This window comes from Gracilinanus agilis, chromosome 2 (genome assembly GCF_016433145.1).
Source record: "Gracilinanus agilis isolate LMUSP501 chromosome 2, AgileGrace, whole genome shotgun sequence".
Classification (NCBI taxonomy): Eukaryota; Metazoa; Chordata; class Mammalia; order Didelphimorphia; family Didelphidae; genus Gracilinanus; species Gracilinanus agilis.
In genome coordinates, this window is record NC_058131.1 from 434127777 (window position 1) to 434147320 (window position 19544).

Consider the following 19544-nt stretch of genomic DNA (forward strand, 5'->3'; position numbering starts at 1 on the left):
ATTTAGATCTCCCACTAGTATGGTTTTACTATCTATTTCCTTCTTGAGCTCTGCCAGTTTCTCCTTTATGAATTTGGGTGCTATGCCACTTGGTGCATACATATTGAGCAGTGTTATTTCCTCATTGTTTATACTGCCTTTAATCAGGATGTAATGACCTTCCCTGTCTTTTTTAATCATATCTATTTTTAATTTTGCTTTGTCAGAAATCATAATAGCCACTCCTGCCTTCTTTTTCTCATTTGACGCCCAAAAGATTTTGCTCAAACCCTGAACCTTAAACTTGTGTATGTCCACCCGCCTCATATGTGTTTCTTGTAGACAACATATGGTGGGATTTTGGTTTCTAATCCACTCTGCTATTTGCTTCCGTTTTATGAGGGAGTTCATCCCATTCACATTCAGAGTTATAATCATCAGTTGTGCATTTGCTGACATTTTTGTATCCTCCCCTATTCCTACTCCCTTTTCTAATACTTTTTCACCCCTTTATAGCATGGAAATGCCTCGATTCCACGTACCTTCCACGCTGTGCCCTGTTGTGGGGTTCCTCCATTTGTCTGGACTTGTTTTTATGTCCCCTTGAGGAGTTTTGTGTGTTTCGGTCAGGAGAGGTTAAGAGCTACTTCTTACTCTGCTGCCATCTTAACCCGGAACCCTAATTTCCCACAAAGATGACTTTTTGCCAGCTATGGTTTGTATCACTGCTTCCAGGGTCCCAGCAACCTGACCAAGATCCCAAGCCCTCAGAAGTGGCCAGCCAAACATATCTCAAAATTTAATCAATAGTCATGAAGACAACACATTCTTTGAGACAAGTGTTAATCTCACAGAAGTATGTTTCTCTTCCAGACAGTCAGAAACCTTGGGAAGCTGTGGAAAACTCTGGCCAAAGTTCAAAGCAGCCCCAGTCTCAATTGGTAAATGTGAGACCTATGATATACAACATATACAACATACAATATGATTTACTAAAATTTTACTTTAAACCTTCAATAGGTTAGTTAGGTATGAGTTATGGACAAACATTTTGACAATTCAGACAAGTAACATGACACACTAACCTATATCTGTGATTTTCTAGATAGGACAGCAACTGGTCAGTTGTTATTTTCTTGCCCTCAAATCTCCTTTATGGTAAAATCTACTTTGTGTTCCTTGGAAGATTGTTGGTCTGGAAAACTCAGTCTTGATCTGATTTATCATCTGGCCCATCTGGATCACCAGATTATTTGGTTTTTTAAAAATCCTTACCTTCCATTTTAGAGTTAATACTGTGTATTGGTTTCAAGGCAGAAGAGTGGTATGGGCTAGGCAAGTGGGGTTAAATGATTTGCCCAGTGTCTCACAGTTAGAAAATGTACTCATTCAAATTTGGATTCAGGACTTCTCATCTCTAGGCCTGATTCTCAATCCATTGAGCTGCTTAGCTGCTCCCTTCTTTGTCATTTATTTATTTACGTTATTATTGTTATTTTTTTTAAACCCTTACCTTCCATCTTGGAGTCAATACTGTGGGGGTCAAGTGACTTGCTCAGGGTCACACAGCTGGGAACTGTCTGAAGCCAGATTTGAACCTAGGACCTCCAGTCTCTAGGCCTGGCTCTCAATACACTGAGCTACCCATGTGCACCCTGTTCCCTCCTTTTTTAAACCCTTACCTTCCATCTTCAAATCAATAGGGGTAGGCACAGTAATTGTTTCAAAAATTATCTGAGGGTTTATTGATTTGGTACTGCTGCCAGTCAAACAATCAGAAAAAGGGGGAAAAATCACATTTTACTGTAGTTAGAGCGCAGGCATCATTGTATACAAAAGCTAGTGATCCCAGAACATCAGTTTCATCAGCCTTATTAAAGCAGCCTGATGGTGCCAATGACATTTCAGAGAACAAATACGGAATTTACAGACCAAAGAATACCAGTTGTTTGTCAAGTTTTCTAAAAGCAGAAGGCTGATTACAGCTATTAGGCTTGATTTTTCAGTACTAGATATTTAAAAGGTGCTCATGTTAAGTAAAGAGTTGTAAGAAAGTTTATCATTAGAGTTCATAATGACCTGGGAAAGAAGAGATCTAGAGTCAAAAGATAAACCCTTGATCAACAATCAATTTCCAGGATCATGAATAAATTGAAGAGCTAGTGAAGGAGGCCGAGGAAGGAAAGAAAAAAAGAACTGATAGAATGTAATGTAATTCTAAACAACTTTTAAAGGAAATTTTTCAATAAAAAGGAGATAAAGATATGGAATGAAAAGGGGATGGTCCCAAAAGAGTAGAGAAAAGCTTTTTTCATTAAGGAATTGGTATTATTTATAGACTTCCTTAGGAAGAGGTTTGTTGGAAAAGAGAACAAAGATACTTAAAAAGATAGTTGACTGCTGACCCTGAATGAGGTAAGTAGGAATGAGATCCACAGTACAATTAGATGGATTAGTTTTAAATGGGTTAGTGAGCCACAAAGGTAATTCTTGAATGGATGAAAGGAGAGATAATAATTATGCTAGTGTATGATGAATTAAGAAGGGAAGGAGTTTATATTAAATGACTTCAGTTGTCTCAGGGAAAAGGTAGGCTAGAACAGGTGAGTCAAACTCAAATAGATATGGGGACCACTAAACCACCATAAGGATTGCTGTGGGCCACCATTTATCTTAGAAAACAACCTATTAATATTATTTGTGCTTTATTTTATTTTTGCTTATTTTGTTAAATATTCCCAATTATATTTGCATCTGGTTTGGGCCACCTGAGAGTGCTGTGACCCATGAGCCACATAGTTGACACTGTAGGTTGTCTTCTACTTTTGGAAAGCTTACATTTTTAGAGTTTTTTTCCTTTGAATTTATAGCCTGAGTTTTGTTATTTTTTAAAATGATGAAGGCTGACATTATGAGGGAAATTAATATTTTAATTAAAGCCATGTTGATGCCACGCGCCTGGCTAAGATCTATTCAAAATGCCCGCCAGTCCATACCTCCTATTCCCTTTAGCTGCTTCCTATCAAAGCGCCCACTCAGGTAGCAAAGAGGAAGTTCAAAGTGACTTCCCAATATTTAAAGACGTCCTCTACCTTGAAGACGTCATCCAAAACAGGAAACCCGTTGGACCACGGGAAATGTAGTTCCAAGGTCCCCCACATGTCCACAGGAAGTTTGTCAAACACTACATATCTTAAGGCTCAATACTTCAAATAGAACCCATTAATTTTAAATAACACAGTTTATAATTTCTACCCCTTGCTCCAGGTTCTTTCCTAGGAGCCCCAACAGAAAAAGACTGATCCCTCCTCCACATAATGACCTTTCAAGTATTTGAAGATAGCTATCATGTTCCCCCTGAGTGTTTTCCAGGTGTAAAGATTAAAATTAATCTTGGAGGTTGTATATTGAATTATAATTTTTAGTAAAAGTGTGAGAGAGAAAACAAAAGCAGTCTAATTAAAAGTCTCCAAGCTGTGCTGTGGCTCTTTAATTCCAAGTTTCCAGTTGCTGAGATCCAAATCCTGTGGGACCAGTGGGCTGCAAGCTTGTCAGAGATGGTTTAACCAGATAGATGGCATCCCTAACTGTGCCAGCTTCTTTAACTCCCAGAAGAGCAAGATGGAGAGAGAGAAAGAGAAAAATATATATCACCAGGTCACCCTAACTAACATAGTCTCCCCACTACATAGCTCTTGGTTCCCAGTTCAAGCAGCCAGTGGGGGTGAAGCAAGCCATATGGCCAGGCCAGATGAGAGAGAGACTGCTGAAGAGATAGAGGAGAGCTCCTGCCCCAGAAGAAAGAAAAAAATGGAGAGACCTTCATATTTTTGCTGAGTTTTAAATCTAGTCGAATCCCTCCTATTCAGTCCCTAACTGAACAGGTTTTAGTTCATTCCTTGTCTTAGCAGACAACCTCCTGGAATTTCTTCTGGTCAGGCAGAATCCAGTGGTTATCATGGGGCACTCAATTGTGTCCTACCTTAATATCCATGTGCAGGTAAGGGGCTATATTTTTATGTTAATTTAACACACAAGTTGGGTATCACTAGTTCTTTCAAAGGAATTCCTTGCCCCACTAACCTTCTTAACCATTCCTTAAGTATGAATTTTCATCCCTGAGTAACAAAAAAAATTGGGTAGTAGAGCCTCCCCTTTTTTGAAGGTCTTTAAGAAAAGGCTTGTTGTCCATTTGTTGGGCATATTATAATGTAATTTTTTAAATATGGTTTGGAGTAGTTTACCATTGAGGCCTCTTTCAACTTTCAGATTCCGTGATTCTTTTATGCTAGGGAAATAGGTTGTGAAACATTTAGGTGACAACTCTTTTTGGCTAAGAATTACGTGAGTAAATCCAGACTTGTGACTTTGTACTGGGAAAATTGGGTGGGGATCAAGGGACTAAAAGCCATAAAAAAATTAGAGTATGTTCATAAGAGTAAGACATGTAGAAAAATAAGAGGCTGTGTTTGGGTGACTGAAATTTTAAGTACTGGATCTTGGTGGTAGTGCAGTTTTGAGTTGTGATGCCATGGTATAGTTGAAGTGGAATAGAGAAAGTTTGTTGGATTTGAGAAGGCTGAGGAATTTAGAGGTCAGTTTGACAAATGGGCTATTAACATGAATACTGAGGTTCCTGAAGATAAGGAAAGAAGAGGAAAATATTAAGCAGCTGAACTTCAAAAACTTGGGAAAATAACTGGCTTAGAAGTGAATAGATGGCAAGGATAAGAAGACTGGTACAAGTGTAATGAATGGCTCTTCAAAGAGAAAGGTCATTGAAGGAAAGGAGGAAGCATCAGTTGAGAAACAGATATTGTACTTCACCAATAAAGAATGTATTATGGTTGAATAATAGAGAAGAAAATGAAGATGGATATCTTTCCCTCTTCCAGTCTCTAAATTTCAGCAATGCTAAGACTGAAACTTTTGAGTATGGAAAAAGCGAAAAAAAGTTTACAGGATACAGCCCTCATACAGCTAGGGCTGGGCAAATGACCTTTTTAAGGTCAAATGTCTAAGAAAGGCTAGATGAGGGCAAAAATATCTTCAATGGCCCTGGGTAGGATGAGAACTGTGACCTAACACAATTGACATAGAAAAATAAAGTAAATTTAAATGGAAACAAATAACACCTTTGAATTGCTTTATAATAATATATTTTCAACTTGATTTCTGTATGTCTAGTTAACTAAACTTAAAAATATATATTCTATCAGACTTTATTAATGCTGATTTTATGATTTATTTTTCTTTTAATTTCAGAAAACACTTTTTACACTTGGCTTGAAGGTAATTTAAGATTTTTTTTCAAAGCAAAATAAAATGTTGGTTTCTCATAATCAATATCATAAAAAAATAAAGTATTATCTGTCAACAATTTCACCTAAGAAACTTATGCTTTTCAATTATCAAAAAATTTTAGGTCTTTGTGTAGAAAAAAGAGCTTTCTACAGACTTATATCTGGCCTACATGCAAGCATTAATATTCACCTAAGTGCAAGATTTCTTTTAAAAGGTATGTGACTTTTGGTAATAAAACAAATTCCATTCTTTCATTTTCAGTATCTTTCTAAATTTAGTAATTAGAATGTTTGCATATTTGTTGCTGAGGGAATATCATGGTGCCAGAAACATTCCCTTCTGCTGTTTTTTGCTTTACATATTTGTGTACCAGCTTGACTATAGTTTCTTTATTTATGGATATGTTTGATCTACATTTCAAAGTCTTTCCCTTCAGAAACAAAATACAGTATTATAAACTAAGCAATTATTATAGTAAATTGATCCAGGACTATAATTTCATTGGCCTATTTACTAAGATTAGTATGATAAACATGTAATTTAAAAATTTATACATTGTTTAGTTTTATTTTTGTGAATATGTTATCAACAAATCTAATCTGGCCCTGCAGGCCTATTTTGTGAGTCTTTAAATACTTTTCTTTTCAAAGCCAAGATATTAAAACCAAGTCATGCAGAAGTGGCTGTGTGGTGTGGTGTATGTAGTTCATTACACCAGTGAGATATAGAGTTCATATTCCCTTCCCTCAATAATGAAATCAAGGCTGTTCTTTTAGGGATCTTTTCTCCATTTTATTATTAGGAAATTGTGAGAGAAAGTATAGCTCAGGAAAGTATAATCTGTAATTGTCCCCTCAGCTGCCTTACCACCCATTCTAAAATCTTTTACAATTTAGCATTTGACTACCACGCAATTGAAACTTTTCTCTCAAGGGTTTCAGATGCTACTTCAATTATTAATCCAATGGCCTTTTTTTCAATCCTTCTACTTCTTGACTATTGGGTAATATGGACCATCCTATCTTCCTTGTTTATTCTTTCTTTAAGTGTTCTTGATACTGTTTTCCTCTTATTTTTCATCTAGCCCATATGACCATTCCTGTTTGGTCTTCCCCACGAGATCATTGTCCTCTTCTCTAAGTGTATCTTCTAGAATGATTTTTTAATCTCATCTGCTTTTTTTTGGTACTCTATAAGGATAATATACACCACTCACATGGTCCCTCTTATACATATGGTGATCAATGGATTATTCAGAGGATCCAAACAGACTTTTATTTGAAAACATTTCAATGTCCTTAGGTAAAGCAGGTCCTTCGGTAGTCAAAAGCAATTCTGGAAGATAAAAACAAAAGCCACTGACAAATTTAAAATGAATTCAGCAATGAGGTTTTATGGGATCTAAGATAACTCTCCACCAAAGTCCTGAAAATTATTTTTACATTCTTCTTGTCCAAAAGATTTACCCTGGGTCCTAGATCAATCTCCTCAGGGCAAAGTTAACTCTATTCCAAGTATGCATTTTGATTTCCTTGCTCACTAATACTATGGGAGTGTGAGAGAGTAACTCACACTTGTCCAGTTCCACCAGTATAATGACCCATAATAGTAAGACTCCAAAACACATACATGCATGTGTATTTGTGTATATGTACATGTATATCCGTGTATACATGTACTTACTGTTATATATGATACTATATTACTTATTCTATAGTGTAGTATTATATGTAGCATGTTAATTGTCTAAGAAAATTGTCTAGTTTGCTAAGAGGTTAAGTAACACATATCTCTCCTTTGAATTACAGTTCCATATTTCCAGTTGCCTCCTGAGACATTCCCTAGAAATCTGTACAAAACCTTGACCTTAGCATATGTACAAGAGAATGATCTTTCCTTCTGAACTGGCCCCTCTATGTCTGTTATTAACGTTATTAACCTCCTAATTACTTAGGTTGAAGTCATTTTTCATCCTTTCCTTTCCATTACCCCCCTTTCCCTATAGCTAGTAAATTGATAAATATTTTCAATTCTACCTCCACAACGTCATTTATCTCTCTCTTTTTCAGTATATTCACATGGCTGCCACCTTGGTTTGGAATCTCATCTTCTCTCATATAGACTATGATAATAAGTAGATAATTGGTTTCTGTGACTCTAGCTTCTCCTTCCTCTAATCACATATCATGCATTCACATAGTAATTGTCAAAATAACTCACCAGTTTCATTGGTTTTCCATTACTTAATATAAAATAGCTGACATTTGAAGCCCTAAACAACGTTTTCAACCTTTTGACATTTATTTCTTATTGCTTCATTTGATAAACTTTCCATCCTCAATGAATTCATCATCACCTTTCAGAATGTTTTTCTTGTGTTTGCTTTAGCAGCACATATACAGAAAGTTTTATAAATGGTCAAAGGATATGAACAAGCATTTTTCAAAAGAATTTTAAAATTTCTTTCCCTTTTCCTTCTTCTCCTCCTCCTTCTTTTTCCCCTTTTCCTTCCCCTTGCCCTTCCCTCTACCGTTCCTCCTTCCTTCTACCCATTTCTTTTCCTTTTCCCTCCTTCCTTTTTCTTTCCTTTTTCCAGACCTAGATAAATCTTATAATTTTCTAAAATACATTCTGGATATGTCCTTTGACGACACTTCATACTTTCTTTATTATATATATGTATACATATATGTATGTATATATATGTAAAATCTTATCCATTGACATATTTTTCCTCTTCCCCCATTCTTCAGTAAGTTCCATGAGGGCAGTGATTATATTTTTATCTTTGTGTCCTGAATGCTTAACATAGTGCTTTGTATTTAGTGGGCATTTAATATATCAAAAATTGAATTGAAATAGTACTTATGATTTTATATAAATGGCTTTTATGTTATGTGATATAATTTATATATGTATAACATGTAGTGTAGAAGAAAGATAAATTATTTCTGAACCTAGTTTAAATTTTTTTTTCCCCTTAGAGACCTGGTTGGAAAAGAAATGGGGACACAATATTACTGAATTTCGTCAGAGGTTTGATACAATTTTGACAGAAGGAGAAGGTCCAAGAAGACTTAAGAATTTATACTTTCTCTACTTGATTGAATTAAGGGCTTTATCTAAAGTACTACCTTTCTTTGAGCGCCCAAATTTTCAGCTCTTCACAGGAAATAAAATACAAGACACAGAGAATAAAAAATTTCTTCTTGAAACACTTCATGAAATCAAGTAATTACATATTATCACTAACAGATTAATAGTCTGGTGGCAATATTTGGCTAAATTTATAAATTTTCATTAATTAGAGATTTATTATTTGAGGAAATGTTAAGAAAATAAGTTGTTTGTATAATGTCTCTTAGTGTTACAATTTAGATTTGGTTAAAATATCTAGTATCTTAATGAAAATGTTTCCATTTGCCAAAGACTTGGTTGAGATGTAGTAGATTTCTTTATATAGTTTGTTTTGTTAAACAGATTGGACTAGATAAGGACTTTGATATAGGGCCATATTTTTAAAATACAGTATTCAGGGAGCTTTGATATTTGGACATTAGTATTTGTTCTTTGTCTTTTACAGTATACTAGATTTCCTCCCCCCCTCATATTTTATTAAAATATTATTCACTAAATGAAATAGACTAGCAAAAGAAAATTAAACTTTTCACAATAAATGCGAATAAAGCAAATCCTCTTTCCCCTTTTCTAAAATTTCAGGGCTTTTCCTTTGCACTTTGATGAGAATTCATTTTTCGCTGGAAATACAAAAGAAGCCAATAAATTAAAGGTAATTATTTTTAAGTGTAGCCTATATAAATTCTTGAGGATCCTAGTTCAGAGAGTACTCTTGAGGCTTAGTGAGGTAACTTTTTTTAATGCTATCAAATCAAACCCCCATTCTGGTGTGCTCTGCAGTGCCAGTAGCTTTGGTTCCATTTAACTATTTCATCAATATAACAACCATTGCATTTAGCCAATTACTTTCAGTTGGCTTTTAAAAAAACCTTTATCTTTTATCATAGAGTGATACTAAGTATTGATTCCAAGGTAGAAAAGTATAAGGGCTAAGTAATTGGGGTCACACAACTAAGAAGTGTCTGAAGCTAGATTTGAACTCAGGATCTCCCATTTCTAGGCCTGATTCTCTATCCACAGAACCATTTAGCTATCCCTTCAATTGACTTTTACACTATCATGTTTGTCAGAGATATCAAAGACATGACCTGCAACTCTCTAAAGTGAGACCCAAACTAATTTAAAATATAAGTGGGAAATATTTAAGAAAATAAATAAAAAATACAATAAGACAAAGATAATGTTAATTTGTGGTTTTCTAAGTCAATATACACCCATAGGAATCCTTATATAGAGTTTAATCATTCTTGTTTCTGTTTGAATGTGATACCACTTAATTCTCCAGGGAAAGTGAGCACTAACTTAAAGAATTTTCTGTATAGCATTAGTCCCACCAAGTTGCTTTCCAAATATCAAATGGCTGATGGGATAGACAAGTCCAAATCTCTGTTACTGCTGGACTATATTAAACAGACCTCTTAAGGCCTTTGTTCCTCACTGTCTAGATTCTAATATATGCTCTTGTGCACTCTCTTCTTAAAATTTTTTTTTTATAATTCTTACCTTTTGTCTTAGTAGTAATTCTAAGACAGAAGAGTGGCAAGGGGTTAAGTGACTTCTCACGGTTACACAGCTAGGAAGTGTCTGAGGTCAGATTTGAACCAAAGTCCCTTTGACTCTAGGCCTGATGCTCTATCTACTGAGCAACCTAGCTGCTTCTTTAATAATGTACTTTTAGCTCCTGAATTTCTGGTGGCTTTCTCCCCTGACCTTTTGAAGTCTATAAAATCTTGTGAATTGGATAAAATCCTATCTCCTTTGCCTAAAAGCAGGAAAGAATGAACACAACAAAAAAAGGAGTAACAGCACAGCCATGCACTTCCAGTTTCTTGGTAGCTCTGGGGGAAAGGGCCTCAGGCACTTCCCCCATACCTCCACTTGTAGGCTCCTAGCACTTTATCCTCTTTGCTTGAACATCAACCAGACCAGAAAAATATTAAGATTAAGAGATTCACTTTAACAAGTCATTACTATCTTGTAACATAGTTTCATTGTTCAGATTTTCATTGCATACTCCTATTAGCTGGAAAAATTACCACATTCTACCTAATTATGATGTAAAATAAATTTCAATACACTTTGCTACTTCAAAGGATTTATTATTCACACTAATCATATACCTATATATGGTGGTTCTCCTAAAAAAACAAAATCTCAAAATGGAACTCAACTTAAAATCAAGATTTATATTTAAACAATATATTTAAATACCTAAATATGATTGCATTTAACTTTGAATCTTCTATATCCTGACTACCAACTTAAATGGATTATGTTTAATTGAATTTAATCAGGTTTAATCTTTGCTGCTTCTACATTTTTATATGCCCTTGCAAGTCTCATGATCTTTGATTCATAGAATTGTCAAGCTGGAAGGGACTTTAGTGGTAATCTCCTCTAGTCCTTTGGCTTAGGTCAGTGATGGCAAAACTATGACATGCATGCAGACACACATTGCCATTTTTGATGACACGTGGCCACATGTGGCCGCATACAAAGAAGTATGGGGCCACATGCCAATGATGAAACATTTGCTGTAGTGTAGTGTAGTCACTCTGTGCTCTATAGAGGACAATTCTACCTATTTTTCTTTATTAAATATAGTTACATATTACAACTATACATTTTTGTTATTTAAGCTATAAATATTGTGAAATTATGGTTTTGTCCTTGAAGTGACACACCATCCGAATTATGCTCGGTTTTTTGGCGAATTTTGACACACTAAGATCAAAAGGTTGCCCATCACTGGCTTAGATCCCTTGTCAAACAACTTTTTCAGTATTGTATTCAGGTGACTACACAAAATTGATAAACTAGAGCAGTGATGGGGAACCTTTCAGAAGAGTCGATGATGGCTTCAGGAACTTGTGGAGTTGGGGAGGGGAGCAGCCTGGCCCCACAGCCCTCTGGCTTTCTAGAGATGAACTCTGTGCTGGGGCCATGGCAGGCATGCCCACAGAAAGGGTTCTGAGTTCTTTCTCTGGCACACATCCATAGGTTTGCCACCACAACAGAGCTAGAGAGTATTTAGAAGATTACAAACAGAACGAAGAGCTTCAAGTTTATATCCTGTAAGAATTTTTTGAAGAACTAGAGATATTTAGCCTGAAAAAGAATTAGAGTGAGCCATAGGGGATACATGATAACTGTCCAAGTACTTAAATGACTCATATAAAAGATGGATTTGATTTACTCTGTTTGTTTGTAGTAGTCAAACTAGGAGCCATTGTTCCTAGTGTTTTAGATAAGAGTTGCAAAGGTTGCATTTGAAAAAGGTATATTTAGACTTCAAAGTAGGGGGAAATAAGGCTTACTTAGGTTTCGAATAAAGAAAAATTTCCAACAGACCAATCCCAAAGTGGAATGGACTGATTTGCTTTTAGGTTGGAGGTTTTCTACAAAGACTGGCAAATCATTGGATAACGTAATTGATATTTTTATTTAGTTCTTAGAGCTCATGGTACACAGCTCTCAGTGATTTTGAGATTTTATGTTATATGCTCAGAGAATTCAGACCTCTTTTCCCCTCACCTTCCATTCCCGTTCTTTCTCCTACTTCTTTCTAATTGTCTTTTGAGTGGATGGGGGTAACTGAAACTATGACTTGAGATTTTAAAAAATTGATGCCTGAACAAAAATCCTAAAACAGCTATTTTTCTCATGTATTACACCACCACCACCACCACCCATACACATGCACCCATAGTCTTCTACCTTTTTACATATAGGACTATGTTATATTCTTTCTTCTCCAGAAAAAAGATTGTTCACTGCAGTTAATTTGAATTCAGATGCCTTTTTGTGTTATTTTCATTTGCATTTTTGTAGTTTCACAAGTATTTCTCTTCTAGACCAGTGAAATGAAGGTCATAAAGGATAAAGATTATGGCAGTAAGACAAAAGTGAGGCTCTTGCAGGTATAACTGAATCATTTGACACCTCTTGAAAGGATCTGAGACTTAGAGTGCTGCTCATTTGTATTGAAAGGGCCTGGAAAGCTGCCAAGTAGCCAAACTCATTCTAATTCTTACCTCAGGGTCTCATCAGAACCTTTTCCTTAGCCAGTCATATATATTATAGACCAAGTAGAGAACATTGGAGCTTTGAAAAAAAACACGGTAGAAACTGAATTCTAGAGCTATTTGGTGATTATTGGTCACTAGTTTAGTTATGCCCTAGCTTGCAAAGATGTTGCTTTCTGGTTCTCAGACATCTGGGCATTTATTTTTAAGATTTCTTAAGATGAAATGTCCAGATTCTTTTTTGATCATGGCACTTAGATAGTCCAGTAATTCTTACATTTTTTCTCCTCTTTATATCTTTTTGAGATCAGTTATTTTTGCTTTGAGATACCTTATGGTTTCTTTCTTTTTTTTTTTAGCCTTTTTAGCCTTTTGGCTTTATTTTAATAGTTCTTATTGCCTCATGGAATCATTGATCCATTCAGAATTTTAGGGAATTTGTTGCATTTGTGGAAGGTTTAGTATCTTTTGTGCCAAGTTAATTCTCTTTCTAGTTCTTTCATAATTCATTTTTTTGTTTTTGCTTTTTTTCTCAATCATTCTGATTCCATTCATAAAAACATTTAAAATTTTTGCTTTATCTCCTCCATGAACTATAGTTGAGTTTTTGCCCAACATGTATTTTTCTTTGATATAATGCTTGTAGCTCTTCTTCATTTGTGTTCTGAGCATCACTGCCAGGGATTCTTTTTTGGTTGTCCGTTCTTGCAGCCTAATTCCTGACTTTGAACTTGATGTTAGCACTGGACTCTATGGCACTTTTGGAGGGAAGATCTTTGGTGGTCTTGTTGCTATTTTCTTGGGATACTAAATATTGTATTATTCTAGAATCTTAGGGGTAGGTGGAGACCTTCAAGTTTCATTGCTTCCAAATTGAACATATCTAGGGCAAAGTCTGATTGCTGCCACCCTGATTTGAGCTCTTAAGTTCATGACCTGGGTTTGGGTCTAAAAAAGACTAGAATGCTACTGGACCCCACCCCATCAGACAACTGGAAAGCTCTCTTGACTCAGAGCAGCAGAATTGTAGGCTTTTTTTTTTTTTTTTTGTCCAGGATTCTGAATCCAGGTTATTACTCTAAAGCCTGGGCTAGATGTCAGAAGTGAGACATTCCTATGTACCTGAGGTCTGAACCATACCAGTGCTGCTGCTGGCTTCTAAGCTTCCTCATTCTATCTCTACACTGTCCAGGGTCTCCTCATCCAGGAATACCACTACTTCTCACTTCACCCTGCATCTGTGATGTGGGACTTAAAAGTTTCAACAAAGTTGCCATCTGGCACCTGTCCCTATTGCACTGTGTTACCTAGAGGTGCCCTGAGTGTGTCTAAAACCTTCTCGTGCTCTATGGGCTGACCGTGTCCAAAAAACTCCTTTCTTATCTTATGCTGAATTGAGCTGCACAAAGCAATTTCTGACTTTTTATGGATTTTCTTATCAGGAAGTCAATCTGGTTTTTCTAGATTTTTTTTTTTTAAACCCTTACCTTCCGTCTTGGAGTCAATACTTTGTATTGGCTCCAAGGCAGAAGAGTGGTAAGGGTAGGCAATGGGGGTCAAGTGACTTGCCCAGGGTCACACAGCTGGGAAGTGTCTGAGGCCAGATTTGAACCTAGGACCTCCCATCTCTAGGCCTGGCTCTCAATCCACTGAGCTACCCCCATTTTCTAGATTTTCTAAGGAGTTTATGGAAGGGAGCTCAGCTCCATTACTCCACCATCTGGCTCCATCCTCTATTGATACTATTTTTTATGACTAGTCCTTCTCACTATCATTCTTTCTATCTTGCTATAATTCTCTGGGATATTTTCCTCCAGCTCTTCTATTTCAAAAACATTAAATGTATTATTAGAAACAATAGCATGCAAACAATAGTAACAAATAAGCTTGCTTACTAAATGTTTGCATTCTAAATCATTTTAATGTATAATGTATGATAATGAGGCTATGTCTAAAAGACCCACTTCAATTATTGCCTCTGCCTCCTACTAGACTATGGGATTCTGGGTGAGTCGCTTAATGCCATAATGCCTCAATTCGCTGGCATAGGAAACTGAATAAGGAAACTACCTTTTCCAATGTTTGTCTGTATCTTCACTGCAACTTAGGGCAATATCTAGAATATTCTGTTACTGGTAATGTTTTGAAAATCTGTAAGAATTATAGATAGGCATTAGGTCTAACTGAGAAGTTTAAAACGAGCACTCCCCCCCCACCCAAATTTGCTTACAAGTGATATAATTGTGTGTGTGTGTGTGTGTGTGTGTGTGTGTGTGTATGTATGTGTGTATATATATATATATATATAGAGAGAGAGAGAGAGAGAGAGTGAGAGAGAGAAAGAGAGTGAGAGAGAGAAAGAGAGAGAGAGAGAGAGAGAATTATATAATAGGAAATAGATATAATAGTATAATTGAATGGGGGAAATAGTAATATTAGCACCTCAGGTTATATATAGAATTTAAAAAGTTGTATTCAGAAATATTAAACAAGATTAATCACAGAAATATCCATAGTAACTTATCATCTACATTTCCTACAAATTTTTAAAAGTCAAGTATCACTAATAGGAATTATGTTAGTAATCAATATTATGCATTTAATATTTACTTTTAAATGAAACTTAAAATCCACTTATACCCCCTTAAATTAGAGTTGAGGAAAAAATGTTCATAAGTCACAAGCCTGGATGAGTGGAATGATAATAATATCCTCAACAAGAATGTGGAAGTTAGGAAGAGAAGAAGGTTTGAGGACAGGAGGAAGATAATGAATTCATTTTTGGATATGTTGGATACATTTGGCAACTAAGATTAATAAGTAGACAGCAGTATCAGTGCATAGGAACCATATCATATATGATTTTTTTGTATACCATGGCACTCTGGGCAATGACAAGCACACCATAAGCACTTTATAAACATATTGGGTGATTTACAAGGGATTAAACTATAGTAATTTAATCACTTAACTATTTTTAGGAGGAGTTCAGGCAACATTTTAGGAACATTTCAAGAATCATGGATTGTGTTGGTTGTTTAAAATGTCGCCTTTGGGGAAAACTTCAGGTAAGTGAAAAGAATGAAGTCACATTTTTCTGGTTTGTGGTTGTTGAGCAATTGATAATTTTCTCATTTTTGTTAATAGATTCAGGGATTGGGAACAGCTCTGAAGATTCTGTTTTCTGAAAATTTGATAGCAAATATACCAGAAAGTGGACCTTCTTATGGATTTCACCTAAGAAGACAGGAAATAGTGGCATTGTTTAATGCTTTTGGAAGGTTAGTTTTGATGTACAAAAATAAATTCTTAGGGTCACATATCTAGTGCCATATCTAGAATGTCTGGTAAAACAGGATTGGAGAATTCTTTTGTAATGAAATGAGCCTCTTATAAATGAAAACTTCTTTATTATCGAATTCTTAATACTGATTTTTTTTATAATAAATTTGAACCAAAAGGGGTTTTAGAGATCACCAAATCGAATTCACTCTCTTTTATAGTTCTTGAGAAAATTGAGAGGTTGAGTGATATAAGTGGTAATTTGCAGAGGCAAAATTTTAATCCAGGTCTTTTGACTACAAATCCACAGCTTTATCCATTGTATCACTTTATTCTCTTCTTTGCTTTTTGGTTAGACATGTTGATTTTTATTGATTAGCCCTCAGTCATTTTCTTTCAGCTTATATGCATGCTAATAATGGTTTAAAGGTTGGTTCTTATTATATTGCTGTGATACCCATTTCTTTATCCCTGGGGTGATACATGATGATTATTCTTCAGTTATACTTCAGTTCAAAGAAATGCTGTTCCTTGAAATCATTCCTTAGACCAAACATTTGGATTTTTATCCTTTTTTTCCTTCAAAATAATAAAATAGCCTTAAAAATTTATCTTAGCATTCCAAAGAACATATATCATGGAATCCAAATATAGTATAGAAGTCATGTCTCTCACTTTTATCTACTTGAAGGAAGAGATGTAAAGAAAGGTCAAGTTTGCAAAATTGTCATTAATATTCTTATTCATGCTAAAAATTATTCATTTTATAGTTACATTAAATTCAATTCTTTTAAAAATTTTTGTCCAAGTCAATTTTTTTTTTTTTTGAGAGGAAGGTAGGTGGTGCAATGGATAGAGCTCTGGAACTGAAGTCAGAAAGAACTGAGCTTAAATTTGGCCTCACACATTTACTAACCCTGGGCAGGTCACTTAATGTCTATTTACCTTAGTTTCCCCAACTATAAAATGGAGATGATAATAATAGCACCTACCTCTTAGGGCTGTTGTAAAGATCAAAACACTTAGCATACTGCTTGGGACATAGTAAATATCATATAAATGCTATCATTATCATTTCAGGTAATATTTCTTTCCATCTACCCTTTCCATTCATTCCTCCATTCTACCATTGTCAAAGCAAGAAAAACAAAACCCATTATATACATGTACAGTCAAGCAAATAAATTCTCATATTGGCCATGTCCAAAACCAAAGGAAACATAAGCCTAAAATTGTCGATCAATAAACAAGTCAGTAAATGAACATTTATTAAATAACTTTTGTGTACTAGGAACTCTGCTCATCTGTACTCCAAGTCTATCACCTCTCTAACAGGAGGTGAGTTACATGTTTCAACATGAGTCCTCTGGAATCCTACTTTGTTATTGCATTGACCATAGTTCCTAAGTTTTTCAAAGTTGTTTGCCTGTACAGTATTATTGTTATTATTTATTCTTGTGATTCTGCTCACATCACTTTGCATTAGTTCATACAAGTCTCCTTAAATTTCTCTGAAACTGTACCTTATATCATTTCTTACAATGCAACTATTCTTGTATTAATACATAATTATACCATACAGACTATGTAATACAAACATATAATAACAATAATTACATTAATATACAATAATTTTGTCAACCATTTCCAATAGATAATTTCCAATTCTTGGCAGCCATAAAAAGAGCTGTTAAATTTTTCTGCATATGGGTCCTTTTCCTTTTCTTTGATGTCTGAGGAGCATAGTGTTATCATTGGGTCAAAGGATATGTGGTTTAATTGCTCTTTTAGACATAGTTCCATATTGCTTTCCAGAAAGGTAAGGTTAGTTCAGTTCACCAACCAAACCATTTCTTTACCCATAGGATCTTTAGCATGTGCCATTTAATTTTTTCTTATCTTTCTCAAACTGGTAAGTATGAAGTAGTACTACAGAATTGTTTTAAATAACATTTCTCTTTTTGTGATTTAAATAATTTTCATACAGCTATTGGATTTCTTCTGCTATTTTATCGTTAAATGGGAATGGCTCTCACTCTTAAAATTTTGCATCATTTTTATAACTTAGAAATGATTTTTTTTACCAGTGAAATTTGCTACAAAGGCTCTTCCACCCTCTTCCAATGTACCTGCTTCTCTTCTAATTTTAGCTACATTGGTAATTTTGTGGAAAAACTTTTAAATTCTATGTAATCACAGTTCATTTTATTTTCTGTTATCTTCTATCTCATTTGGTCAGGAACTTTTCACAATATATAAATTGGACAAATAATTTCTTCCATGTTCCTCTAATTTGTCATCCTTTAGGTCTAGCTATATCCATTTGGAGTTTTTCTTGGTATATCATGTGAGAAAAGGTCTATAGCTAGTTTCTGTCAGACTTGTTTTCTAGTTTTCCAAGAAGTTTTTGTTAAATAGTAAGTTCCACATGAGATCTTTGAGTGTGCCTGTTGCTTCCTTGCTTCTGTATAATCCGTTCCAGTGATCAATCACTTATAATTATTACCAAATTGGTTTTTTTTTAAACCCTTACCTTCTGTCTTGGAATCAATATTGTGTATTGGTGCCAAGGCAGAAAAATGGTAAGGGCTAGGCAATGGGGGTTAAGTGACTTACCCAGGGTCATATAGCTAGAAAGTGTCTGAGGCCAGATTTGAACCCCAGACCTCCCTCCCATTTCTAGGCCTGACTCGAAATCCAGAGTCACCTAGCTTCACCCCCCCCCCCCCAAATTGTTTTGATGATTATGACTTGTTAGAATAATTTGAATTCTAGCAGTGGTAGGCCCTCATCTTTCCCACTTTTTCCTCCTTAATTCCTTTGTTCCCTTGTTCTTCCAGATGACTGTTGTTTTTTTCCCCTAGCAGTATAAAGTAGCCCATTGGTAATTTAATTAAGTATGGCACTGAATAAATCAATCAATTTAGGTAGTGCTATCATTTCTATTATATTGGCTCAGGTTGTCTGTGAGCAATTAGTATTTCCTAATTATTTTGGTCATGATTTGTATAAAGAATATTTTGCAGTTGTGTTCACATGGTTCCTGAGTGTCTTGTTATGTATTTTATACCATCTACAGTCATTAAAAATGGAATTTCCAGGTCTACATCCCCAATCATGTCCTCATCAACCCAAGTGTCCAAGCAGTTGTTTTTCTTCTGTGTTTCTGCTCCTGTAGTTCTTCCTCTGAATGTGGGTAGTGTTCCTTTCCATAAATCCCTTAGAATTGTCTTGGGTCATTGCATTGCTGCTAGTACAGACATCCAATACACTCGATTTTACCACAGTATATCAGTCTCTGTGTACAGTGTTCTTCTGGCTCTGCTCCTTTCACTCTGCATCAATTCCTGGAGGTCTTTCCAGTTCACATGGAATTCCTCCAGTTTATTATTCCTTTGAGCACAATAGTATTCCATCACCAACATATACCACAATTTGTTCAGCCATTCCCCAATTGAAGGGCATACCCTTGCTTTCCAGTTTTTTGCCACCACAAAGAGCACAGCTATAAATATTTTTGTGCAAGTCTGTTTATCTATGATCTCTTTGGGGTACAATCCCAGCAATGTTATGGCTGGATCAAAGGGCAAAGGGCAGGCATTCTTTTATCGCTCTTTGGGCATAGCTCCAAATTGCTATCCAGAATGGTTGAATCAGTTCACAACTCCACCAGCAGTGCATTAATGTCCCAATTTTGCCACATCCCCTCCAACATTCATTATTCTCCCTTGCTATCATTTTAGCCATTCTGCTAGGTGTGAGGTGGTACCTCAGAGTTGTTTTGATTTGCATTTCTTTAATTATTAGAGATTTAGA

The 19544-nt window shown here is 35.4% G+C and overlaps 1 protein-coding gene across 1 annotated transcript in view; it reads left to right on the forward strand.

Annotated features, from left to right (window-relative positions):
• Positions 1–19544, forward strand: part of ERO1A (endoplasmic reticulum oxidoreductase 1 alpha) — a 122539-nt gene that overhangs the window by 96646 nt on the left and 6349 nt on the right. The window contains exons 11-16 of the mRNA XM_044659927.1: positions 5245–5271; positions 5405–5497; positions 8268–8514; positions 9004–9073; positions 15428–15514; positions 15594–15727. Coding sequence (XP_044515862.1) covers positions 5245–5271; positions 5405–5497; positions 8268–8514; positions 9004–9073; positions 15428–15514; positions 15594–15727 — 658 coding nt within the window. The remainder of the gene's footprint in view (positions 1–5244; positions 5272–5404; positions 5498–8267; positions 8515–9003; positions 9074–15427; positions 15515–15593; positions 15728–19544) is intronic.